General features: G+C 45.8%; 1 protein-coding gene across 4 annotated transcripts in view; it reads left to right on the forward strand.

The window, feature by feature from the left end:
* The window catches only part of RIPOR2 (RHO family interacting cell polarization regulator 2), a 107,634-nt gene that overhangs the window by 59,932 nt on the left and 26,957 nt on the right, over positions 1 to 20,745 (forward strand). For all 4 annotated transcript variants that reach the window (XM_069778831.1, XM_069778830.1, XM_069778833.1 and 1 more), the window contains exons 2-8: positions 12,870 to 12,996; positions 14,239 to 14,394; positions 15,018 to 15,096; positions 15,315 to 15,338; positions 16,510 to 16,563; positions 19,431 to 19,580; positions 20,516 to 20,579. In XM_069778831.1, coding sequence (XP_069634932.1) covers positions 12,870 to 12,996; positions 14,239 to 14,394; positions 15,018 to 15,096; positions 15,315 to 15,338; positions 16,510 to 16,563; positions 19,431 to 19,580; positions 20,516 to 20,579 — 654 coding nt within the window. The remainder of the gene's footprint in view (positions 1 to 12,869; positions 12,997 to 14,238; positions 14,395 to 15,017; positions 15,097 to 15,314; positions 15,339 to 16,509; positions 16,564 to 19,430; positions 19,581 to 20,515; positions 20,580 to 20,745) is intronic.

Here is a 20,745-nt window from a genome sequence, read left to right on the forward strand (position 1 = left end):
TTAGCTGTACCACCCAGAGATCTGTCAGACTTGCGTTTGTCCTGAAAACATCACCAACAGGAAAACTTCGAGCCACCCATTGACTCCAAAAAGCAGTTGCAGCAGAGAAAATCTATCTAGTCATCACTGAGGTTCTGGTTTTAGTTTGTGCCTTCATCTCTGCAGAAGACCAAGCTAGACAGACCCTATCTATTACTATTTAAATCTTTCTATTCGAGCTGACCAAAGGGAGGAACTAATTTACAGTGAAATCTGTTGGAGGTAGGCAAATAAGCACCTGCAAATAGCTGCAGGAGGTTTATGTTTCAACAGACGGGGCAAGGTTGAGCACCGCAGCTTCCTTTCTCTTTCCCCAAATTACCATCCCACTGTCTGAGCAGCCAAAACAGCTTGATTTGTCCCTCAATGAGGCATCTGTCTTCTTTGTTGAATTTACCTTGCATCTGCCAGAAGACTGAGGCAAAACAGAGGGGAAAAAAAACCGTGGTTTGTAGTGAAGGAACCCCTTGAGGATGCCTCAGAAGTGTTGGGGAGCAGGACTTGTGCTTGGGGCTGAGATGGTGGCGCTGGTCCGTGGTACTGCTGCAGGCAGGCAGGTAGGTAGGGCAGTTCATGTAGTTCTGTAGTCAAAGTCTGACGGGCGTTTTCTAATCGTATAACATGAGGGAAAGGGCCTCTTCTGTAATTAAGCAACTTGATGTCCTCTGTTGGAACTTAATTTAAAAATGTTTGGGTTTAAGACTTTAATTGTGGTACAGAAGTAGGGGCGTATGTTACAGCTTTCTGCAATAACATCCCCACAAGTAGTCTTTGGCCAGGGAGTCTCCCCGGGTATGGAGACACCTTTTTGTCTTCTCATCCTTGCAAGCATCGCTGGAACATAGTAGCAAGAGCTATCCCTGTGCACTTTCCCAACCATACAGGCACGTCAGTGGGTGATGATGCTGTTGAAAAAAATGCCACTGCTCAATTAAGTGTATAATGTGTCAAGTCTTGCATGACTGACTGCACTTTCCTTGTCTTGTTCAGTACATCCGCAAAATACTGTTTTGTTAGTTCAAAGAAGGACTTGGGTTTTTGGCTAGAGATGATTGTGGGATAGGAAGCAATTGGCTGTGAGGTGCTCTTTGAACCACGAGGCTTTTTCCTGAATTCAGTGTAATGCTTGGAGGCCGCATCTACTTAGGTATACACAAAATCTTATGAATAAGAATAGACATCTGCTAAAGTAAACAGAGATGAATGTTTAGTTTATTAGATGTTCAGATTAATAAAGCCAAGAGCTGGAAGTGCTCACTAAGTCATCTGTGCTACACAAAACCAAACCGAAGCCTTATTAAAAATGCTAAGACTTCAACTGAGGCTGGAGAATAATCAGCTTAAAATTCTGCCTGCATATACCAAGGTTTTGCTTTCTTTGAAATCAGAGGGAAACGTTGCCATCATCTCCCCAGATGGCAGCTGGACCACAAAGCCTTGTTTCCATGCATGCAGATGCTGGACTGGACGTGCTTGCAACATACTTGATTTCCATGCCCTACGCTGACAGCAGAAGCTCCCTGAAGGTTAGATGGCTTTTCATCTGCAGTTATCCAGCAAGAGGTTGCTTTTTCCCCATTCTTTCCTGGCTCTACCCTTAAAAAGAAAATAATCCTCCTTCTTCCTGGTAGAGAAGGCGGCACCGGTGGGTCCAGCGTAACAGCTCCTATGTGAGCATAAACAGAACGCTGTTTGCGTGATTTCTCCAGCCACTGTATTTCTTGTGGGCATGTCGTGCTGCCACCAGGTGAGGAAGGCAATGGCTTCCATTGGCAAAAGGAGAAAATAGTTTTCCATCATCGTATAAAACCGTTATATCCTCCTTTTCCTATACTAGAATGATGGTCCATTACTACGATATGAATTGGAAAATGCAGAAATCTCAACAGAGAAGGAAAGGAGAAAAGAGTGGGAAGGCACTGGAGGACAAGCTGTGGGGTCACTCCTATAAGCTCGTCATTAGCCTGCGATGGCCCCGGTGGGTTTTTCCTTTAAATGGCAGACTGTGGAAAAGCAGGGCTGTGCTGAGATGCGTGCTGCCTTAATTTCTGCAATGAAAAGTTACGCAAGATAATTACCTTGTAGTTCAGCGACAATAAACGCTGTCAGATCTGTTTAATCCACGCTCAGTTTATCCGTAATGTCTCTGTGTCTAAAAGACTCGAATGGTAACTAATCCTATAGCACGGCTGGAGCGTATGATGTTTTAGAATCAAGATTTCTTTTTTAAATGTTCACTACAGATTAAATTTACCAATTATTTAACCTGACTAGATCTACTTACCGTATATTTAAGGTTTTCATCAGGTTAGCATTGGCTGTGTCCGTGACAGTAAACTATGGGCATTTGGGATTGTTCTTAGGTGCTAATGGGAACAGGAACAGACCAGCCTGTATCCATGGCGTTGAATTCCCCTGTCCTCCAAAAGAGGGAAGCACCTGAAGACTGCTTTGGGAATGGTCCTTGGCCCACACGGCTTCCCAAACCATGCCTGGTAATTGTGTGGGGGAGTGCTAACCGGGCCAAGCCAAATCTGTGCCAGTGATCACTCAAACAGTGTAACCTCCTTTGCCCCAAGGAGCAGAAAGCCCTTGCAGGTTCAAGAGGGAACAGCTTTTCTATAGTGAGAAACTTGATGGCTACTGAAATGAAACGTGGTTTCAGAAAGCAGTGACAAGGACAACAGTTCTCCATAAAATTCTATGTATGTATTCAAGCTGTTTCTGTAAACACTTGTGTATCTATGAAGCTGTCCTGCTTTTTGCGCTGGTGGGCTGTGACTATTCCATGTAAAACAGTACCGTGGGGGCAGAGACCTGTCCCTCCAGCCGTCTGCACATAGCCATGAGGTTCCTGGTTTTGCTCAGCTGTGTCCCGTTGGTCATCAGATCTCTTCTCCAGTACCAGCATCTTTAACACAAGCTTTTCCAACAGGGACTCTTTACCTAGCACGGAGCCCCCTTACCCCTTTATCCTGCATCAAATCTCTTCCAGTTACTTTTTACAGCTCCATTAATGATCCTGACTAGAGAAGATGGCAGTGGTCTGGGGGAAGTTTAGGCTATTGATGGTATTAGATGTGCACTTTTGTCTCCTATGCCTTTGAGAGTTTTTAAAATTGAAAAGATTTTAGCCAGAAGAATAATAACCTCTGCCATTAATTTTAAATAAAAGTTTTAGAGGTCATATACATAAGATCTTCTCTAGCACAAGATTCAAGTTTTTAATTTAAATGAACTGAAGCCAAGACACAGCCTCTCTCGGTTGTGCATGGACAGTGTTCAGCCACTTGATGTACTAGAAGAAAGCTTCAGACACATGCTATAGCCAAATATAAATGAAGTTAACACAGGACTTTTATGGCAATGCTCTTGAAATGGCCACACTTGTGAGGTGTCAAAAAGATTAAATAAATCCGTTGGTGCAATACTCATATCTGGGACAAGAACGTCCAGCTTTAAAGATGTTCTGTCTTAAAACAGAGTGATGCATCTTCAACATTTTAGTGAGCGATGTGCCATTAAGACGTCCCTTGAAGTAGAACGATCATATAAACACATTTTAAATCACCCTAATCCCACGTATTTAAAGAGGAGAAGCAAAGCGTTTGTATCTCATTAGCGACTGAAAGGATTTGACAACAACGATGTTTTACTTTCCTTTCAAGGATGAAATGCCTGTCCTATTTGTTTAATTTAGCTCACTTATGCTTATATTAGGGCGTACCTGGAGTGGATACCGAGTACAGCCAGTGTTTGTCTGTCTTAGCCGAAGCAAAACAACTAATTTCTAGAGTAGCCCACTGGTTACCTAAACCATCCTACATGTGTTTACTTGGTGCCTTTACTTTCCTGCAGATGCAAAGACGTAGTAGTCTCGGCTTGCTGTCCTTGCCCGTGCTGCTGCCGTCTGCATTAAATGAGGGTTGTAAACAGCAGAAGTACTGGTGCAAAGTATTAAAAGAAAGCAGCGCTCTTAAGGGTGATTTTATATTAAACACTGCTGGGTCATTGCTTTTCTCTCCTGCCAGCGAGAAGGTTTTTATGTTCATTGCTTACACAGTCTGAGAAAGCGAAGCCACTCTGCTGCTTACACTTGACACACAAATTTAGGTCACTGCTCACAGTCATCACGGATTTTGCCAAAAGTCTCCCACCAGAGTGGCATGTATTAACATCAGGGCTGACTTACCCCACTTGTTCTCAGATCTTACTTATGGGCTCGTCCAAATGTCGGTCAGTAAGGGACACGGGAGACTGCCAGCACCACTCATGGTTTCCCAGGCCTCCCCTACTGCTAATGCCTGCAAAAGTGCAGAATAGGTTGATTGCTTTTTATGACCTGAGAAATTGAAATTCCACCCAAGGTGTGTCGTCAGTGGGGTAGTGTTCAGCAGCATATGCCAAAAGAGGTAGAGAAGTAGCCAGGCTGTTGCTAGAGTAATTCCCACAGCCTGTTTTCCATCCTGCTAGTCTAACTGCTTCTCACAAGATACCTCTTTGTAGTTTATCTTCTAAAATAGGGATAGATGACGGAGCAGGACAAAGCCTTCCACCTTGACTATTGTGTAGCGCTGCCGAAATGACAGCGTGATTCATTACACGGACAGGTCACTCACGCTGAACCTCTGTTACAGATTTGGTGCAAGGTGGGTTTAAAGCACGAGAAGATCATTTTCAGTTGATTTTCAGAAATGCTTTTTCTTTAGATTATTTGCTGGTACTTGAACAGCGGGGGGCTTTGTTTTTAATTAAATCTTTAATTGACATAAAGAATAATCAATGATGAGTAGAATTGGAGCTGACTTCTAATCAAAGATAATTCTGCGTACCGGGGTGGGTTTGAAATGAATGAACATCAAATCTAATTAGACGGCCGGATTCTGATCCCTCAGCCACACTCGTACGTACTGTTACAGACCAAATATCGCTTATCGACGCTAATGCCAGCTGAATATAATTGCTCTGTGTTTCTAGCGCTGTAAGGGAACGGCATTAGGGAGGGCACCGCATGGGCTCGTGCGCACGGTCGCTCCAGCTGCCAGCGCGAAACAAATGTTGGAACTGAAAAAAAAGGAGGTCAGCTACCACGAACCCATCTGTCATGGGCAGGAGCCATTTAGGATCAAATTTATTTTCCTTGGGTTTATTATGGTGAAATAACTCATTTGCATTTCCCTCGCCTTATGTTTTCGGCACGTGCTACGCCAAGGGTAAGGAGCGTCGCTGTAGGTGTTTCTCTGAGGGGAGGTTAAGCGGAGGAAAAGGGCAGTTTGTGGCTCTCCGGTGGGGGAAACCAGGCATGTACCAAGAGCTCTGGTGAAAGAGCGGCTACGAAAAGGGCAGGAAGAAAGCTAATCGTGGTGCAAGACAGAAGGGAGGTGCTGCTTTTACCTTAGCCACAGCCAGTCATTATTTCTGCGCTAGTGAGGTGATGAGAGTTAGAGCCAAAGGCATGTTTTACGGTAAAAATAAAAGATGAAGTTAAAAGTCCCCACACCGACTTTGGCACCTAGACTGGTGTGAAAAACGACCGATGCTTACAGAATTTGTGGAGCTATATTGCGGTGGGAGCATCAGGTATCAGGTCCTATACAATTACAGCCACATATACTTTACCATTTTGCTATTGACCTGGATTGTTAGCTTTTTTCCTACTATTACTATTGCTTTTTGGTATATGTACTTCATCCAGTTTGGGTAGGAGGAGCAGAACAAACAGCATGAGCTATTCCAGATGGTAGACAATTTGTGTTTCTGCTCAGGGTGTCTAGTGATGAGCTAGCAAATACTGTAGCACTTGAGTTGAAAATGTCCTTACATACAACATAAAAAATGTTCTTAAGGAAATGAGACCATAAAGTACAAGTCTTGCTATTAGTATCAAGTCTTGGGAAAAATATTATATGAAACAAAAGCTAAAATTTGGTACCGAAATACCCAAAGCTAATGTTTTCAGTTATTAGAAACAGGTAACGGCACCTTGTGCTCACTCGCAGGGATTTCTGCATGACAAAGTAAAGCTCCCAGCTATGGGCTTAAGTAGAGCTGTAAAAGATGCACGAGTTGCATAAACGCTTCTTTGTGCATTGTAAAAACTGAATCCGCCCAAACTGAAGGTATTGAAAGACAACTAATAAAAGAAAGAATCACTGCAGACGTCACTGACGCAGATGAAAAGCTATCGGTGAAAAGCGAGCACGAGCCTTCAGAGAGATCCTGCTGGATAGTCAGTGGCGAGGCTTGGATGTCCACGGTGGGGGAAGAGACCCAGCTCAGGCTGCCAGCGAGGGCAGGACGAGCTGCGGTGGGTTAAACTAAGATTCTTGGTGCTGCAAGAGATGGGGCAGAAGTTCGCTTCCTTGCGCTGGGGCAGGAATACGTGGCTACCGACGGCTTTGATGCCCATCTGAGCGTGACCCCGGTGCTCCCACATGTCCCATTGGAAGGAGAGGGAGCCATCTCGGCTATAGCTCCCTCTCTGTGCGATGCCGCTCTCCGCAGCCATGCTGGTAAGCCCACGTGGCTCTTTTTCTGTATGCTAAAATTAACGTTCGAAGCTCACAGATCTGCTGGCCTTTCACCGGCTGATGTAGGCTTGGGAAGTGTGCTTGTCAGTATAGCCATATGCTGCTATTTAGGAATATCTCATAGCCTTGGACTTTGATGGAACAAGTGCACGTGATTTTGTTCTGGCAACCAAGAATAGTTCTTCAGATGGAGCTCACATGTCTGTACAACCCTGGCAAATGCTACCCTGCACAAGGGAGGAGCAGCCCAATCACTGGGAGCATAAAATATGCCATGAAAGTTGCAATGCACATAATCTAATGACCAACAGAAGACACCCTTCTAAGGGTGCTTCCAGGAGATCCTATCCCACAGAAATGTTCCTGACACATCCAGGAATTAGGAGCCTGTGCGCTAATGCCTAAAAGTTTTTGTTCTAAAAGTGTAAAGGCTCTTGTGCAAGAATTAAATTTCTTGTGAAAGTTTTTATAATGCTCCTGAGCGCTCTTACCCATATATTATTGTCAAATTTTTATATTAAAAAATCATCCACAAGAATGTCTATGTTCTCATCCAAGATGCATACTTCTGTGCCTACTAGGAGTCTAGGGAACATGGAAACCATAAATTCCAGGTGCTTATTTGGGCTACTGGCCATGCTGGCCTCATATTGCCAGGGTGATTCAATTAAGTCAGAAGGAAGAAGTTGGAAAATAAATACTAAAAATGGCTAGACTTTAGGCTACAAAAGCAAGCGACACCAGCCGAAGGTGTACTGAATGAGCTCAGCATTGAACTGAGCCTGAGTAAGTTTAGAATTGAATTGTGTTCTTTGGGTTTATGAATGCAAAGCAGAAAGAATTGGCTGGCTGGGAGGAGGACATGACTTCTAGGGTATAACCAGTTTCTTCCCTTATTGGATTTATTCTTTTGGACATGCACACTTCTAAATGTGATCTTATTGCAATTAAAAGTTTTTACGTTTGTAAGCTAGTCTGATAAGCAGAACACAGACCTTGACATAGATGAGAGAGGAACATATTCTTTTCTTTCATTATTCAAGAAGATACCCGTTCATTTGTTAGACATACCCCGGGTCTGCAGGTAAGAAATGTTCCTGGCATGCAAAACAGAGTCAGTTGACTTCTGCAGCCATCCAGTTGCATCAGTTTAGTGGACCCCTTCAGCTTACCTTAACTTAAATAATTACCGCCAATTTTTAACAGGCAGCCTGCAGACCACAGATCAGCAGAAGGAACAACATACAAACCATCTCACTGTAGGGATTGCAGCTCCTTAGATCCAGAATGGGCCTTGAAACACGTGTTGCACAAAAAAATAAGATAGAAACAGGATTATCAAGGGTCCTTTCGGTCACTGAGTCCAACCCCACATTCCCATTTAATCAAGGCTTATACATAACCCCAAAGCATCCTCGAAGCCTCTATTCCACAAACCCTCAGCTGCAGACAGCTGTCTAACACCCTACAGCAAACCCTAGACCCAGAGCCGTAACCGTAGCTGCTACAAAGAGAGAGCAGGAGGAATCAAGGGCACCATCACCACTCGGCTATTTGTTGCAGCTTTACATGGCTGCTAGCACACGAGTAGCAAAACCAGCTTCCACTCATCAATGTGGTGAACAAAAAATACCATCTCCGGGTTGGTCACGGGGAAGAAGCGAACAAAAAGGGACTGTGTGAAAGTCAGTCTAGGTTTAGCAAATGTGTTTCTGACTGAACTTCCCCGCTCTTAGCTTGGATCGAAGCCCGCGCTGTTTATCAAATATTTCAGCATTACGGGCGGTGGAGGTCCATGCTGAGGGTGACGAAGAGAGGGCAGCCCTGTGGAAGTGATGGCCTCAATGGTCCCTTTCCCTCTCATTAGCTCAGGCTCAGCTGTTTCCCCGTTTCCAGACTGAAAGGAGAGCTGGGAGAGGGGACTTTTATTTCCCCAGGGACAGAGACATCGTCAATTATATGCCATTCCCTGCTGCAAGCTATTAGTGAATAGGGCAGAGAAAGAGTACTGATAGGATTTCACCTTATCCCTTGACTCACTGATGGGCTCATCGTTCAACTGCCGTGCACTTAGCACGGGCAGTACTAATTATATTAATTATGCTCCTACACAGTGCGTGCTTATATTAGCAGTAAGCAGACTGGTGACTTTTTAAAATGAAACATCAGTGGTTCATTAGCTATATAGATTAAAAAATGTAAGCATACTCATTGCATCCGCTGCTGAGGTGGATCTCTTAAATCTCAAAAGCATTTAATACCATTTTAAATGTGCAATATGCTTTATATTGAGAGCAAAATGTATACTGTATCTAGGAGACAGTGGCATTATATCACCTAACTACTAAATGCAGACTTAGAAACTTGATCACTACATTGGACTAGCACCAAAATCCCCCTAGTAGTGTTCATCTGTAGGGATACCGGTAAGGTCAGCTGGAGATCTGGGTAAGTCCTTGTGGGCTGAGCCTTACTGAAATTATACTGGTGACTACATCTATGAGTATAATCAGAGTACAACTGTGTTATTAAATTCAGAGGTAGGCTTATTTAGTTGACAGCACAGAGGCCTGTGAGTGGTTTAAGAGGCATGAAAATACAATCCTTCTCTACAAAGTATATTACAACAATGTGACAAATACTCATCACTCAAAGTGTCTTTGCTAGATGTAGGTATCATAAATAATCTATCGACGTGGTGCCCACATGCAGCCACTGTCTATGTGAATCTAGGCTAAGGGGCTGCTGCTGCTAGGCAGTCAGTGCGATTTTGTGAGGTCGGTTGGAAGTATCTAAGATGTCAGCAATATAAGTTTAAATCTTAAAAACAGATTGTGTTTGTACAATAGAGTCAACCTCTAACCTGACGAACTGAAAAGTAACTGAACAGAACTGGGAGATTTCATCAGTTCTGACTCTGTTACCTCCTTTTATCACAGTTTTCTTCTGTACAGAAATTAAACCTACATTAATCACCAAGATTGTATATAATATAGAGAGAGAGCACAAGCCTATCTGGGCACTGAGTTCTGACCATTTTAAGCAAAAGCAAAGCAAAAGTAGCTCCAGGCAGGTCTTCAATTTGCATTTCAATGGCACTTCTTCCACACTTCCTTCTGGTATCTTGAGGAAAGGCTTAGCTACTAAGGCATTGCAAAGCCATCCAAGTGCTTGAGCAAAATAAAGAAAATAAATAAGTACATCCTTTTTCCAAAATTATTAATTTTTTAAGTTTCCCCAAAGGAAAAGAAAACCGAAACGCTTCCAGTGTATCTGGATACGGTCACACACGGACACAAAGATTTTGTTCAGAGCGAAACCCATTCATCTTTCATTCACATTAATACAGAAGATATTCATCATGTGGAAGATGTTAGCATTTTGGCAAGAGTTTTGAATCTAAAGTAATTATATTTTTATAGCCAACGTGGTCATGATTAGTATCCAACTTCAAGTTTGGTTTTATTCCTGTTATTTTTTGAGGAATGGCTGATGTTTATGCAGTTAAATCACCTCTGACTGTCAGTGTTGTTTAGCTTCTACCCTCAGAGGTCTCCAGATGCTGTCGGGGGGTGTGTTAATCATCCTGTCAAACGATGCAAGCGCTGAACACTTGCAAGGGATTTTTCTGCTCCTTGGCACTCTGGACCCAACTTTTAATGCAAATCCTTGTACACAAATAGAAGCATAGATCATGCAGCCTAACCGTCTTAAGGTTATTTGCAAAACCAAAGGGAACTTGCTGCGCAGACCGCCAGAGTACTGTGATCGGGTGGTTTCAGCCTTGTCTCTCGGGAGCTGGTTCTCGGTGGGGTTTGAGCTGTTAGATGTCAGCTGGCGCGGGTAGACGCTGTACCGTCTACAGGGATGCGAGGTTTGACCTTGAAAGCTGCAAAGTGGCTTCTGCCAAGTGCCGGGGTGTCAGCAAGCCGGAGCAGAGCTCAGCCCTGCAGAGGTGTGCTGAGAGCCTTAAGGAGCCAGGGCTGAGTGTAGGGCCAAATTTGGGCTCTTGTTGACCAAAGACTCAAGTATCTCCAGCTGTGGCTGGAGCATGTTTATCCCTGTATGAGTAAGATGAAGCTTGTGCTCACTGCGGTTTCTCCTGAGCCTACGAGGAGCAGCTGCTCCCAAGACCCTCCTGCACCTACCCTCTCCCTTTTTTCCATCTCTCCTGGCTGTGGGTTTCTGCCCAGCGTGGGTGCTCACAGCCCTGGTTTGCCCGAGAGCGACTTCTCTATCCCAAGGGTTTATCCTCGCGGTGGTTAAACTGGCTCAGCACTGCATCCGGGCTCAGCTGGGGACACAAATGGTGGAGCAGCGTTATCTGCTGACCACAGCGGAGGAGAAAACTTGCCCTAAGTGCAGCCCAGGTGGTATCTCTGAGGGCCGTCAAGTCACAGGGGGCAACCCTTGCTTCCAAAGCATACAGATTTTTGGTTGTGCAATAGAGAAAACTTGACGTTACCAGTAGCGCTGGCAGTGCTGGGACTGGAAGAAGTATTTCTGGCAGAGCTCTTGCAGAAACATTCCTGACAAAGCAGCTCCTGGGGCAATGCAGTCCTCTCCACGGAGAAGCAGTAGCTTGCCACGGCGCCTACTGCCACCTCAAAGAGTATTTGGCCAGCTTAGCACTACAAATTAAAGATAACTGGACGGCGCACAACGTTTCCTCGTGTATTTGCTTTCTCCAGTGAGTGTTTGCCGTGCAGGCACCACGTAGCTCTGGTGCTTATCTTTAATAAGTACGTTCGGCTGCGAAGGCTTATGTTGCAAATCTCTGGCCTTCACAAGTGGCTGCTTTTTTGGATGCTCATGATCCTTGCTGGTGTGTGGGGATGAGAGGGTGGTTTGAACTCGGTCACCCCCTCAGCCCCGTAGGTCGTGGTTTCGCAGAGCATCAGCTCCATTGCCTGCAGGCAGCTCCAGCCCTTGCCGTGCCATCCTGCCTCCGCACCAAACTCACCCCTCGGCCCAGCTGTTGGAGTCAAATGGGGGTGTGGGGCATGCCGGGTCCAACTTTTAAAATAAATGAAAAAAAAAATAAATAAATTAAAAAATCTCTTTTTTCGTTTTTTGTCAGGTTATTTTTAAGCTGGCCTAGTTTCTCAATCCTTTTCACAGTGGAACGGCGTTAGCAGCCGTGCTGGTACCCTGGGAAAGGAGGAGGCAGTGAGAGGATGGATCCTGCGGGACAGAGGAGCTGGTCCCTGGCAGCACCTGAGGACCAGTGCCCTCTTCTCCAGCATCCCCCTTCCCCACACGCTCCCTGCTCTGCTGCCTGGCCTCAGCTGGCCGTGATGCTCCTCAGACGGCTCGGTGAGGCCATTCGTCTCACCAGAGCAGCACAAAACTAAGGCAGCGTAAAAGTCTGCTTCATTGTCTGCCGAGGGCAGTGAGCGCCGGGGCCGGGACATGGAAAACGGTGGAGCAAGGAGGAAAGGAAGAGGGAGATGTCTCTCTCTCCCCTTGTGGCAGCAGCAAGCTGATGGAGCTGTCGTGAACCACGGCACTTGTTTGCTATTTCTTTATGGGTGGATTGAAACCACTTTAGTTTGGTGCAGATGCCAAGCTGGGCGTTGGAAACGGGCACACACAGAGCAAGTGTTTCCTCCCGGGGTGCTGAGCTCCCTTGAACGCATGAAACGCAGAGCATGTGGTGCCTGGAGCTTGTGTACTTGCCTCTGGTCGTGGCGGAGAGCATCCATCTCTCATCACAGCATGCCGTGGCTGCGCGTACACCCACCGTGTCTTCCTTCTCAGCAGTCGGGCGGGAACAGCCACGGGGAAAAGGAGCAAGGATCAAAGGGGAGCTGCAGGACTTGATTCATGCTAAAAGAACCCTGGGGTTTTTTTGCTTTAATGTATGTAATAACACTTCACAGTGATGGCGAGAGCCCCCTAAGAGCTCTGCACGCTCCCAAAATAATCTCCAGGACACCCTGATGTAGCAGATGGGGACACCAGGGCTGGGGGGAGAAGCATGCCAGGCATGGAAGAAATTGGGGGTGGCGTTGGGATTATCACGCTGAAGCATCTGGTTTCTAGTCCCACATCCAGACCCTCTTTGTGCCTCTGGCCCATTTTCAGTAGACCATGGGCCATAAGTCAGAAGTGAAAATAGGACCATTTTGGTTTTGAGGCAGGACGATTTGGCAATGCGAACAGATTCGTGCCCTGGCTCGTGGCCCCTCGTGGGGTTCAGTTGCCCCTTACCGTGACCGATGGACACCAGGCAGTCCCGGCCTCACCGCCTGCCTCTCACCCTCCATCGTCACTGACCTGCTTTCTGTTGTTTTTCAGGAATATCTTCCAGGCTTCCCGAAATCATGTCAATAGGATCACATTCCTTCTCTCCAGGAGGTCCTAATGGGATTATTAGAAGCCAGTCCTTCGCTGGCTTCAGCGGGCTTCAGGAGAGACGCTCCAGGCAAGTGCTGTGCTCTCTAAGGGGAATTTCCAAATCAGGCCCTAAGGAGCCCTTGGGGTTTGGGGGGTGAAGGTGGAAAAGAAGCGGGAGAGGACTGCCTTCTCTCTGACTTGCCAAAGAAAGCCTTCTAGGCTAAAATCTCTCTACGTATTGTTTGTCTAACTAGGCTGTTACCCTCTGCCTTAGCTACCACGTGCCTGTTTGCCTCTTCCCCATTAACGCAGGGCTTCCTCACATGTCTCAGAGCTGTGAGAGAATTTCAGAGAATCATTTTAATTTACTAACTCGCACAGTGATCTTTTCAACATGCGAAATGTGCAGGAACACGATGCGCTTCCCACCGCCCCTGATTCAAGACCGTCGCTACCTAAGAGACAGTTTTCTCATTGCCACGCTGCTATGAATTCAAAGGAACTCTGTTTCCTCTGCGGGGCTGCCTTCATGTCCTGCTGGAAAGAGGGCAGAGCTTGGCTGCAGAGCCTTTTCTTGCACCTCTCTTTAGCTAGACAGGACTTTGAGTCAGGCGCTTACCAAGTCATCCAGTCCCCGATGCCCCCAGAGGGTACTTTACACTTAATTTTAACTTGTGTAAAGTCTCTGAGCGCCCGACCACCAGTTAGCAATTGAGGAGGAACGGCAGGCAAAGGGTCACTTCCCATTGACAGCTCAAGTCAGGGATGGTGGGTAGATGCTGACCTACCCCCAGCAGAGTCACCAGAGGCACCTATATGCAGCACAACTGTCCTCCCTTTGCCATACAGAGCTACCTATGGTCCACGCTCCAAACCAGCAGCGTGATGCTGTCCTCCAGGCACGCTCTTAACCAAGCCCCAATCTTCCTTAGGAGCCCCCAGGCTTTACACCTGAGATCATCTGGGCTCCCTTTTGTTTTTAGGACCTGGATGTAGCTCAGCCCTTTTGTGGCTGTGGCTGAGCAACGTGAGGCAGGACAGGCATGGTATAAGACAGAGAAATGACTGATGAGCCTCAGGCTCAGCCTGGTGTTTCCAGACCAGCATTCATATCTCGGCAAGGCAACTGGCACATCAAAAGCTGACAGCGCATGTCCCAGGCTGCTCAGACCTCTTAACCTGTAAACAAATGAAGTCCTTTAACTGGCAGGCACAGAAGCAGATTCATTTCTGCTAGCAGAGATAATATCAGAAGAATTCTTCAAGCTACGCTCCTTTGAGATCATTATGATTTATAGGGGTTTCCTCGTCTTTAATGTTCATTTTGCAGGTGTAACTCCTTTATTGAAAATTCCTCTGCACTCAAGAAGCCCCAAGCAAAGGTGAAGAAAATGCATAATTTGGGCCATAAGAACAGCACCACGCCTAAAGAGCCCCAGCCTAAAAGGATGGAAGAGGTCTACCGAGCCCTGAAGCATGGCCTGGAGTAAGAGCCTTTATTCTGCTTGCTGATTGAAGCTTTCTGTGACATTTTAGAGCCTAGAGAAACATATCACAGGAACAGGGATCCTTAATCATAGGAGAGGAAAATATACCTCTTGGAGTCTGGATTATAAGACTTCGGATCTGAAATATTTGTATGGGAAACAGGGCAGAATCCCACTTCCACTCCAATTGCTGGGAAAGCTCCCAAAAGCTGGGATTTCAACATTTTTTTCCTCCAAATTTCCTAGATCCCTATCAGAGGTTGTATTGCCCTTAAGATAACATCCCAGACGATAACGGGGCTTTTACCAGCCAGATACAAGAGCAGCGATTGGAAGGCACCAGCCCCTAAATTAAGCAGCAGATTAGCTTACTTGAAACTGGTTGTTCAGCGTAAGGAGAACACCGAGCTCTTACACACAGCTAAATAAGTGGCTCCTATTTATTCCCAAACAGGCAGCAGGGAGCTGCTTTTAGGACAGACCAACATAAATGAGTTTTTGTCTGAAAACGCATCCAGTGAGGAAAGCCATTTATTGGGCAGATTTTCTTTCAGGATGGTCAGCAGCCAGCTTGATATGTGCTGCAGAGCTCATGCATCCCTTCTCTGGTTTGTGTTTACAGCGAGTATCTGGAAGTTCACCAGACAGAGCTGGATAAGTTGACCACTCAGTTAAAAGACATGAAAAGAAACTCACGCCTGGTACGTGTCACGCTTTTTCATCGTGCGGAGGCACAGGAACCTTCTCGAGGTGCTGGAGCAGCCAGGGGGTGGGAGCGGGATATCGGGAGTTTGCATCGATGCTCTTCTTCCCTTCCAGCCCTGGTCTTGTTTGTGATTTCTATTGACTGACAAACATTGCTTTCTCATGGTGCTGTTCTGTTGCAAAATTAATCACGGTTTCGTGTTTTCTGTTGCAGGGAGTCCTGTACGATTTAGATAAGGTACGTTACTCCCTTTGACACTGGTTTTGCGAGGAAGCGTTAGTATCCGTACACTGTACGTAGCTGGCGCGGGAAGCCTCTCACAGCCAGGTCTACTACCCAGGCCAACACCACCGAGGGAGAAGTTACCTGACAATTTGCATTTGCGAAGGAAGAAATCCCGCTCCCTTCTTCTTCCCAAGGGCTCTGGTACTTGCCGGGCACCTCCGCCAGCCGGCGATGCTCACCAACCCGGCATCAAACTTACCCCATCAGCCCTTTCCCGGGGTCTGTCGAGTTAAACTGGCTCCAGGACAGGCACAGGGAAGGAGGCAGCCCCCTGCCAGGGGAGGAGGGAGGCGGAGGAGCGAGACCTCCTATTTCCATCAGCTGCCAGCCATTAAATCCATTGCCTTGTGCACCTTTGCCCTGCCACGGGTGGCTGTGGGAGCCGGGTCAAGCCCCGGCTCATCCCTGCTCCCGCCAGTTCTGGGGAAGGAAAAATTGAAAATATTTTTCCCCGCAGGAAAATTTGAGTGCAACAAAAGGAAAGCTTTCAAAAATGTTTCCTGAACCAGTCTGGCTTTTTTTCAGTCAGAATGCCAAGTTTTGCTGTCAAAAACAGTTTGCTGAGGAAGAGAATGGATTTTGAAATGCAAACCCCAATCAATTTTAATACAGGTTTTCAAAGTACTGAAAATACTATATGTCGTGGTTTAACCCCAGCCAGCAACTAAGCACCACGCAGCCGCTCACTCACTTTCCCCTCACGCAGTGGGATGGGGGAGAGAATTGGGAAAAAAAAGGTAAAACTCGTGTTGAGATAACAACATACTAGAAAGAAAATTAACTCTATCCCAGAGAAAACCAGGACACTATACTTTGAGCTACAAAAGCTCTGATCTTTTTTTTTTTTCCTTTTTTAAGAATTCAAAAAACTAGGGAAATCCCATCAAAGAAAAACTCTTCTTTGTTCAAAAATATATTAGGTACAGACGTCAGTGAGCTCCGTTTTCAGCAGCAGATTAATGGTAGTAAGGTGGGACAGCTAATTCCAGATTCATGGGCAACAAAACCCCGTGTGTTTTAAGGAGGAGTTTCTCAGATTCATGGGGACTAGCAGAGCTAGCGTGGCGGTGTCTTACTGATTTATTTAAATGTGCCTCACCCTCTGCCTCTTCCTTTCCTTCAGCAAATCAAAGCGGTCGAAAGATACATGAGAAGGCTGGAGTTCCACATTAGCAAGGTAATGAGCGCTCCTATCATCTTTCTTCTGCATCTGCTCCTGTGTTATTAGGAAAACAAACCCTTGGCCTCCTGCTACCCCTCTGCTCCAGGGAGGCTGCCTTGACGATGCCTCTCCCAGATTCAGTATTTTATGGGCTGGTGGTCGGAGCCAAAGAAAGGATTTCCACGTGGTTTGTAGCCCCCAAGGTCCAGTCGTGCCCTGAGACACTCCCACCCGCTTTTAGGTACAGAGAGAACATAGGGTCAGGCACTTGCTGGGAAAAATCTATCTCATTGCATGCTTATTGCTAAACTATAGGTAGAAAGAGAGTTGCATCTGAAAGTAATTTGATTCAGCAGTTGTCTCCACCGTACGCAGCAGCTAGATTGGATTTATTCCTGGATTTCACTGCTAATGCTTTTGCTGCTTGGTTTGGGGCCCGCATCCACTTGATTACATCGGTGACAATATTCAGTAGAGGTACTTGTGATTTATACTAATACATTTTAGAGCTGGACAAAATCCACGGCATGTGTTCTCTTAGTTATAAACATATCTGCTAGCGATTAGTTGCTTTTCTGAGCCTGACAAAAGAATGAATTATTTTTGATGGATTAAATGTCTTTTGAGAGTCATTTGAAAAGCGTTCGCACAGCTTGAAGTGCTCCAATTATGACAACGCATCCAAACCTTTTAATTTCAGACTTCTCTTACTCTTGGAGCCAAAAAAACCCCCAAAAAACCATAAGGCGATAGACTGAAATTTTGTTCCCCAAACCACCTTCTCTCTTGCTGGCAACATGAATGGCAAAATTAGTGCTTAAGGAACATTTCCATTCAAGTCCTTCCCACTCCAGCCTGCTCAGAGCTAATGGTTTCTGGGATTATAATAGGACTGAAAAGCACCAAAAGCAAGAGGTAACGCTGGTCACTATTACTCAAGCTTGCCGAGTACATTAGTTCATTTTCTGTAACCCACAGCAACAGAAACAAAAGGAACCGAGCTGTGCTGCGTTAAAGCTTACGGGCTTGGGCAGGTAAAGAAACATCTTTGTTTCTAACGATACAGAAGGTCTTTTTCAGCAGTACCAAATCAGGGCCGCAGCGATGCCTTCTGCTGTCTACCCGCCACTGCTCCATATGGGAAGCAGAGCGAGGAAAATGGGATGTGCAGCAGCAGACCCCACGAATTTAGGGGGGCAGATGAGCGTGCCCTAGCTGCACTCACATGGGCAGGAGCAGGACATCAACCCCGGCTTAACGCTCCACCCTGATGGCAGAAGTAAATACCAAGTGACAGCTATTTATAGTAGCTGTCTTTAGCTTGCTGACTTGCAAGAGAAATAGGAGTGGATATGACTCCAAGAAGCTTTTTTTGTAACTTTGAAATGGCAAAATGCTACCTGTGCCTCCATTTCTCTTCGCTGAACTCTTTCACTTTGCAAAGCGGTCCCTGTTTTGGTTAGAGATCCCTCAAGTCAGGGGCTGCGGCCATCGGGAATCCAAGCTGGCCTTGTAAAAGTCGACCGAAGGCTTTCAAGCTGTCAGGAAGACCAGTCCCATTCGAAACAAATAAGCAACAGCGCTTTTTGTTAGAGGTTAAGCAGGCTTGGAAAATGGGATTTGGAACACGCCTGGATTGTCACATCAGGCTCATCTCTAATGCAGCAACACAAAGTTGTAGACTGAAGAAGCCAAGGTGCTGGATGCTTTCACAGAAGGAAATTCTGCTGTGAAAATCCACTACTGGGCAACAACAACCATGGGGCACAGGGCGATTGCTTGATGTCAGAGATAACAAAGGAAAAATGTTATTCTAGGTAAAAACCATCCTATCTTAGCACGGACATTAGAAGTAGAAAGAAAAGACAGCTTCTGCTGTTCCTTTCCTTCTCCTCACCCTGACAAAGTCAGATTAGAAAACCTACATCTCCTGTATCTGCAGATTACATTTATATAAATATATACCACTATATATAGCTGGGATATATATATATATACACACACCAGCTATACCACTCCCAGCGACTCCCAGCGAACAGCTCAGATGGAGTAAATGTATACATTCAGGGCAGGAATCAGAGGGAAAAGGGAAACCAAAGCATAAGACACATGTAAATCCATTGCACTCTGAAGCTAGATCCGGGTGAGACTTCAAACTGTGTGTGAGTAGGTTTTGCAGAACTGCCAGAGTGCTTACAAAATGTTGGGTGCTTAAGTCATGCCAAAGGAGTTTAAGAAGATGACTAGGAAATTATGTGAATGCCTGGGGGGCTGAAGTTCCAAATACTTTCTTAATTTGACATCAGCTGTTGCTAAGCCCTTTACTTGTGCTGATTCTGACTATGACTCCCAGTTTCTGGAGGATGGGCAGCAAGAATTCAAAAAATCACTCCCTGCTTCCAATACTACCTATTAGTCAAGTATTGCAACAGCCTCGATCCACGGCTGATGTTAGCCATACAGAAGACATTGCTGGCTCTGTTAAATGTGCCGTTTAACGCATCCAGTCCCATTTGGCAGTGTAGACGTTGCAGTTGCCTTTGAAAGAGCTCTTCCACACCAATACATTGGAGAAGCCTGCTACATGCCTGCCTTACTGTTACGATTGTACGTAGCCCAGATGGGGGAAAGGGAGTAGCAATGGTTAAAGGCATGCAGGGTGAGAAGGTGAATTGCACCTGGTGTTGCTCTAATGAGATTTTTACAGTGGAAGTTATTTTTATCTTGTGTTTCTTTTTCATAGACGGTAACAGTATCACAGCTTCATTTGCTCAGCCCCCATTGGATCTAAGAATTTGGCTGAGTTTCCTTGTAATGCAAATGACTTCATTGTTTGTTGGTTTTATTTTGTTGGGTCAACACACCCTCGTTGTTCCCTCTAGGTGGATGAGCTTTATGAAGCCTATTGTATTCAAAGACGTCTCTGTGATGGTGCCAGCAAAATGAAGCAAGCCTTTGCAATGTCTCCTGCCAGCAAAGCAGCTCGAGAGAGTTTAACCGAAATCAACAGGAGTTACAAGGAGTATACAGAGGTACAGCCTCATCTGTTTAGTCTTTTGCTCTCACACTGTTTGAAGGCCATGGGAACTTTGCCACTGATTTCATGGAGAATTTCATCCAGATAAAAGAATTACAAGCAAAATCAGCAAAGAGGAATTATTGTTTCTTTGTTCACCTTCAGGTGAATACCTGATGACTTACAGAGAGGGGTGACATGGGCCCAAAGAGTTCCTTGAAATAATAATGTTTATGCTCTATGAGGGCAGGGTTATACCCAGGAACTGCTGCATAAGAAAAAAAACATAAATCTGCCCCAAACCTACATAAATGCTAACTCTGTCCTTCCCTCCCTGCAGATTTTGGGATAGCAGGTTGGCTGGAACCCATGTGTATACAGATATCTGCTGCATCCTATCCTGTTTTACTTGCTGTGATCAGCAGCTGTTTTATTAGACAGGCAGTAGATGAAGAAGGGTCTAATAACGTCACAAACATCCCAGCGCACAAGCCGTGACAGCCTTCCAAAATCTGAAGGAAGAACTGGAGAGGGTCCGGTACCCATCTCCCACAGTCTGTTTTTTTCTTAAGGTAGTCCCCGTTTCTTGAGAGATTAAAACCAAGCTGGGAGCCACTCTGGCATGGAGCTGCTGCCGCTGGCACAAGTCCTGGCTGGAGAGGACTGGGGCAGTGACCAGGTTACGTTTCAAGGGCCACAACTGCCTTCTGCCCACAGGAGGATTAGAACACAACAGAAGAGCACGGGGTTACGTTCAGCTCCGGCACGAGCAGGCGTAGCTGCCATTTTTAGGGCCAGACCTCAGTAAACAGCAAGGATGGCTCTGGCGGATTAACTTTATTGCAAAGTATCTTTCAACTGTCTAGCAGCAGCTTCTCTTTCCAAATAGACCTTTAAAAAAAAGGCAGAAAGAGGGTTTGTCTGACCCTGCTATTCTCTTTTCCAACACAGAACATGTGTACCATAGAAGCAGAGCTGGAAAACCTATTGGGGGAGTTTTGCATCAAGATGAAAGGTAATTGCCTTTTCGCCTTTCCCTTCTTTCCCCCTGAACAGTAGTGGTCTCTGTGCACGTTAATGAGGGCATCAAGACATGCTAGCGTGACGTGTACTTATGATAGGTGAGGTTTTCCCCCACTGCACCCATTGCTGAGCCTTCAGACCCCCAACTTAGACCTCTG

This window comes from Haliaeetus albicilla, chromosome 3 (genome assembly GCF_947461875.1).
Source record: "Haliaeetus albicilla chromosome 3, bHalAlb1.1, whole genome shotgun sequence".
NCBI lineage: Eukaryota > Metazoa > Chordata > Aves > Accipitriformes > Accipitridae > Haliaeetus > Haliaeetus albicilla.